This window comes from Sturnira hondurensis, unplaced genomic scaffold (assembly GCF_014824575.4).
Source record: "Sturnira hondurensis isolate 20B ecotype Veracruz unplaced genomic scaffold, ASM1482457v3 Scaffold0001715, whole genome shotgun sequence".
NCBI classification, from domain to species: Eukaryota; Metazoa; Chordata; class Mammalia; order Chiroptera; family Phyllostomidae; genus Sturnira; species Sturnira hondurensis.
In genome coordinates this window covers 1-5,580 of record NW_028074346.1, presented here as the reverse complement: position 1 = coordinate 5,580, position 5,580 = coordinate 1, and the positions used below count along the sequence as shown (strand labels likewise).

The following is a 5,580-nucleotide window of genomic DNA, read 5'->3' as shown; positions in this document are numbered from 1 at the left end:
GAGACACCATGACTCTCAGCCTCACAGCCCTGCTCTGCCTCGGTGAGATGTCAGAGGGGAGGGGACGCCCTGCTCTGTCAGGACCCCAGGGCTCAGGAGGCTCCTGGGGAGGAGGGCTCTGCTCAGGACTCAGGGCAAATCTCTCACAGGGGCTCTCTTGCAGGGCTGAGCCTGGGCCTGAGAACCCCAGTGCAGGCAGGTGAGTCTGTCCCCCGGGCTCCCAGGACCCTCTCTGCATACAGAACAAAGGGCTTCCCCATCTGGCAGGTGTGGGTGGAGAAAAGAAGTTCAAGATTCATGGACAGGGGACATCAGGGAAAGTCCTGAGGCTGCGATCTGGGGACTGGGGTAGATATGTCTTGTGGCTCAATCTGTGATTCCTTCCAGGAACCCTTCCCAAACCCACCCTCTGGGCAGAGCCAGGCCCTGTGATCTTCTGGGGGAACTCAGTGACCATCTGGTGTCAGGGGACCCAGCAGGCCCAGAAGTTCCGTCTGCATAGAGTGGGAAGCCCAGCTTCCCGGGACAGATCAATGCCACAGGATCCTGGGAACAAGGCCAAGTTCCTCATCTCACAGATGACAGAGCACACTTCAGGGAGATATCAGTGTTCCTATCTCAGCCAAGGTGTCTGGTCAGAGCGCAGTGACCCCCTGGAGCTGGTGGTGACAGGTGAGAGGACACCAGGGTCCCAGCCTCAGGCTCTGCCCTCAGGAAGGGGGATGCTCTCAGGGGGTCTCCCCCTCACAGCCCAGCCCTGGGGGACATGAGGGAGGTGTGAGACCCACTTAACATTCTGCCTCCTTCTCTCCTAGGAGTCTACAGCAAACCCAGCCTCTCAGCCCTGCCCAGCCCTGTGGTGACCCCAGGAGAGAATGTGACCCTCCAGTGTGGCTCATGGCAGGGATTTCACAGGTTCATCCTGACCAAGGAAGGAGAAGACAGGCTCTCCTGGACCCTGGACTCACAGTCCCATTACATTGGGCAGGTACAGGCCCAGTTCACTGTGGGCCCCGTGAGCCCCAGCCAGAAGTGGACATTCAGATGCTATGGCTGTTACAGGGACAGACCCCAGGTATGGTCACAGCCCAGTGACCCCCTGGAGCTCCTGGTCTCAGGCAAGTCACATCCTGGTCCCATCCATGTATTGAGGCACCAAATAGGTAACTGTGGTCTGTGCTGGGAGGGGAGCCCCATGCTGGGTGTGGTGAAGGGGACACAGGGGCTCCTGGGTCAGAGACACAGAGAGACAGGGGGACCTGGGGGCCAGGCCAGGAGGAGGGTTCATGGGAGGAGTAGCCCTGTCACTCCCATCTGGTCCCTGCAGGTGGCTCAGGGAGGCCCTCCCTCCTGACCCAGCAGGGCCCCATCGTGGCCTCTGGACAGAAGCTGACCCTCCAGTGTCGCTCTGACATCAGCTATGACAGATTCGCTCTGTCCAAGGAGGGGGGACAAGACCTCCCCCAGAGCTCTGTCCTGCAGCCCCAGGCTGGGCTCTCTCAGGCCAACTTCCCCCTGGGCTCTGTGAGCAGCTCCCATGGAGGCCGGTACAGGTGCTATGGTGGACGCAACCTCTCCTCTGAGTGGTCGGCCCCCAGTGACCCCCTGGACATCCTGGTGGCAGGTGAGGAGCCAGCAGGCTCAGTCAGGGACCCAGAGTCTGCTCGGGCCCTTCCGGGGGTCAGAGATGGTGATGGCCAGGACAAGGGGTGTGGGGTCCCCAGGGAGAGACAGAGAGAGACAGGAGGTGGGAGGGGGAGGGGGAGACTCAGAGAAAACAGAGACAGACAGAGAGGAGGGTCCTCAGAGAGGGGCCTGGTGACTCTCAGGTCAGAACATGGTGGGCAGCAGCCCCTCACCTGCCCCCCTGTCTCTAGGATGGTTCCCTGACAGACCCTCCCTCTCGGTGCAGCCGGGCCCCACAGTGGCCTCAGGAGAGAATGTGACCCTGCTGTGTCAGTCATGGAGCTGGAGGGACACTTTCTTTCTCACCAAGGAGGGGGAAGCTGATCCCCCCCTACGTCTCAGCTCACAGTCCCGAGCTCAGCAGCACCGGGCACAGTTCTCCATGGGTCCTGTGACCTTGGCCCACGGGGGCACCTACAGGTGCTACAGCTCACTCAGCCTCTTCCCTTACCAGCTGTCACAGCCCAGCGACCCCCTGGAGCTCCTGGTCTCAGGTGAGGCCCCTGACCCTGTCTTTCTGAGCTGTTAGCGCATGGCCTGGTCCCCAGAGGAATTATGGGCTGAAAGGGATGGCGTGGGCTCTAAGGATGGCCGCCCAGCAGAGATCTGCCCCTCGGAGGCCCTGCTACACCTGTCCATCCAAACCCCGACCGGGTCCAGAAGGTGCCAGGTGGGCAGTGAGAGGGTCTCAGAAACCACAGAGCAGATGTAGGAGGGGTCTCGGTGAGGTGGGGACCCCAGGGTCAGCCACACCCTCACCCCCTTCTGTGTTCCTTCCCAGGACCCTCTGGAAACCCCAGCCCCCTACCCACAGGGCCCACCTCCACCACGGGTGAGTCACAGGGCCCCTTTGCTCAGAGGGGGCACAGACCATCCCAGGGCGGTTGAGTCTCTCAGAGGATCTCATGTCCCCACGGATACTCAAGGACAGCGTTGGGTCCCAGAGGGGGAGTCTGGGAGAGATTTCAGGGGACACATGAGGCTTCAGGCACTCTGAGGATCCACCCCTCCCCCACCACGGTGTCAGGCCTGTACAGGGGTGAGGGAGGCCAGTGACAGTTGGGGTGGTGTCGAATGAGGTCCATGTCGGGGCTCATCTGGGGGAGGAGCCAGGCTCAGTGGGGAAAAGGCAGCACCCACGCCTTACCCCCGTCCTGAATTTTCAGAAGGCTCTAAGGATCTGCCCCTTGGCCGCATGGAGTCAGGCCCACAGAGCAGTAAGTGAGGGTCTGTGTCGGGAGGTGGTGGGTGTGTCCATGGGGACAGGGGCTGAGTCCTGGGCAAGTTCAGGCGCCTCTGGAGGCTCGGACTTGGACACGCCCTTCCCCCCTCTGTGCCTCAGAGTCTCCAAGTGTAAAAGGAGAGAATCGTGGCCCATGGCCTTGGTTTCCTTTCAGTTCTGGCTCTGACCTCCTGGGGGGTGACTCACAGGGAAGTCCCCCATGATGTGATGTTATAGGGACTGTCCTCTCTGTGGACACTGACAGTGACACTGTACAGAAAGGGACACCCAGTCCTTTCTATCAGCCCAGGCTCCACTGAGAGAAGGGAACCAGGGCTGGAGTCAGACCTGGTCCGGGTCCCGGCTCTGCTGCTCCTGCTGTGAGGCTGGGTGGTCCCTTCTCTTCTCTGAGTGTCAGGTTCATGTCTGTCCATCCCTGGTCCCCTCCTGCTCACAGGCCTGAGGTGACATCTGGTGACATAAGGAGCCTCACAGAGCTCAGGAAGGCAGAGCCCAGCCCGGCCCGACCATTTGAAGGGGGCATCAGGGTTCACCACACACCCCTGCCGCCCCTGTGCCCTGCTCTGCTGGGGGCAGGTCATAAGGAAGGACCCTCAGCTCCAGGTGATACAGGAGAGGCCCCTGCAGATGAGGAGCCCAGAGCTCGGAGCTGGTGTCCACCTGGGGCAGCAGGAGGACAGCCCAGGGAACACAAGTCCCCTGTAAAGTCCCAGCCCTGCCTCGGCCAGGCTGGGTGGCCTGGGGCACCTGCTAACCCCTCTGAGCCACAGCAACTGGGTAGGGGGTCAGCCATCCCTGGTGCATGAGGGCTGTGAGGTCAGAGCAGATGAAAACCAGACCCCAGCACATGCCTCGCACACAGAGGGTGCTCATTACATGGCCCCTTTGGCTCATTCATGACGTCCCTCCAGCCCAAGGTCTGCAATGGTACTGGAATGTACTGATCGGGGTCTCGGTGGCCCTTGTCCTGCTGCTCTTCCTCCTCCTTTTCGTCTTCCTCTTTCTCCGACACCAGCGTCAGAGTAAAGGTAGGACATCAGGTGAGTAGGGGATGGGGTGACCTGGGTCACAGGAGAGAGGGGCTCAGAGCACCTGCCGCAGGAAAATAGATGGAAAAGGTCAGCTGAGAGACAGATTTCTCCAGAATCTGACATCAGAAAATCTAGAAAGAAAACACTCAATATCAGCATCGACGTAGAAATGTAAGGTAGTCTTTCACCATTTTCAATCTCCTGAAACAGGAAACATACACACAAGCATGTTAAGGTTTCCTTCTTTCCTCTGGAATCACACAGGGAGGGGGAAGAGGGGTGGTCCCGACCCTCCCAAGGCTGAGACTGTCGCTCTTGACCAGCCCAGAGGAAGGCTGATATCTGACCTCCTGCAGGGGCCACAGACCCGGGGCCCAAGGACAGAGGCCTGCAGACCAGGTAATTCCTGCCCCAAAGGCCCCAGACCCCCACACCCACAGGCCCTGCTCCGCCTCTAACTGCCCTGTCTCCTCCCCCAGATCCAACCCAGCTGCAGGTGCCCAGGAAGAGCCCCTCTGTGAGAGATAAGGGACAGCTGCCCTGGGGAGGAGGGTACAGGGATCTCAGGAGGCAATGGGGGAGGGGACAGCCTGGGAGGGTGCAGGGTCAGGGGTGAGAGGGACTGAAATCCATACAACCTGACCTGGCCCCTCACCTCACCCTGGGTTAGTGGCCCCTCTGGGGGCAGGTGGGTCTGCAGCCCTGAGATCTCGGGGACCATGACAGGAGACCCTCCCTTTCTTCCCCTCCAGATGCTGCCATGAAGGACCCACAGCCTGGCGAGGGCCTGGAGCTGGACCCTCAGGTGAGACCCCTGCTCCTGTCCAGGCCACCAAGGACCTTCCTGTTGCCCAGTTCACTCCAGTGGTCACTTCCCTGTCCACCTCCCCTTGTCCTCAGCAGCGTCCACACTGACCTCTCCTTAAGGGCACGAGGCTGTCCTGCTGTGACTCACTCCTCCCACTTTCCTGTGACCTCATGACCCCTCCTGGGTGGTCCCCTGTGCTGGCTCCTCATCCTCTGTCCCCTGTGCACCTCCAGGTCTCACCAGACATGAATGAGTGAATGACCCGCAGGTCCCAGGGTCCCATCACTCACTCACGCAGCAGGTGTGATGGGAGCTCACTGGTTACTGGCTCCATGTCACTGCCCCAGTGCAGCCCTGAGCAGCCTGGCCCCACCCTCCTCAAGCTCACCTGTGGGTGAGGGAGACACCTGCACACAGGCAGATGGCATCCTGGAGAGCCAAGTGCTGTGAAAGAGAATGAAGCAAGAGCAGGGGATAGAGTGTGTGATGAGGGGAGAAGAGAGAAAACAGCAGGTGCAAAGGTCCTGAGGCAGGACCTGCTGCTTCAGCCAGATGGGCCCTGTGGCTGGAGCTGAATGAGCAAGAGACAGAGCATTAGGTTAAGAGTCAGATCCTCAGAAGCACCAGGAGCCCCAAGGCTCAGGGAGTCCCTGTAGACTCCATCAGGAGAGTGACCTCAGCTGATCTGAAGTTTAGTTGTCACTCTGACACCATGTGGACACACAACTGGAGGATTTCAACCGTGGGGTCAAGGACACGTTGGTTCTGTCTCACTGTCTCTCTGCAGCAGAACAGGACCCATGATGACCCCC

General features: G+C 60.2%; 1 protein-coding gene across 1 annotated transcript in view; it reads left to right on the top strand.

Moving 5' to 3' along the window:
- LOC118976155 (leukocyte immunoglobulin-like receptor subfamily A member 3) overlaps positions 1-5,576 on the top strand; it is a gene marked incomplete at its 3' end in the record, with an annotated part of 14,318 nt that extends 8,742 nt beyond the window's left edge. Inside the window, exons 6-14 of the mRNA XM_037030492.1 lie at positions 1,328-1,624; positions 1,878-2,180; positions 2,468-2,518; positions 2,853-2,903; positions 3,841-3,969; positions 4,317-4,359; positions 4,440-4,477; positions 4,713-4,765; positions 5,556-5,576. Of these exons, the coding sequence (XP_036886387.1) occupies positions 1,328-1,624; positions 1,878-2,180; positions 2,468-2,518; positions 2,853-2,903; positions 3,841-3,969; positions 4,317-4,359; positions 4,440-4,477; positions 4,713-4,765; positions 5,556-5,576 (986 nt within the window). The remainder of the gene's footprint in view (positions 1-1,327; positions 1,625-1,877; positions 2,181-2,467; positions 2,519-2,852; positions 2,904-3,840; positions 3,970-4,316; positions 4,360-4,439; positions 4,478-4,712; positions 4,766-5,555) is intronic.
- Positions 5,577-5,580: the final 4 nt, after the last annotated feature.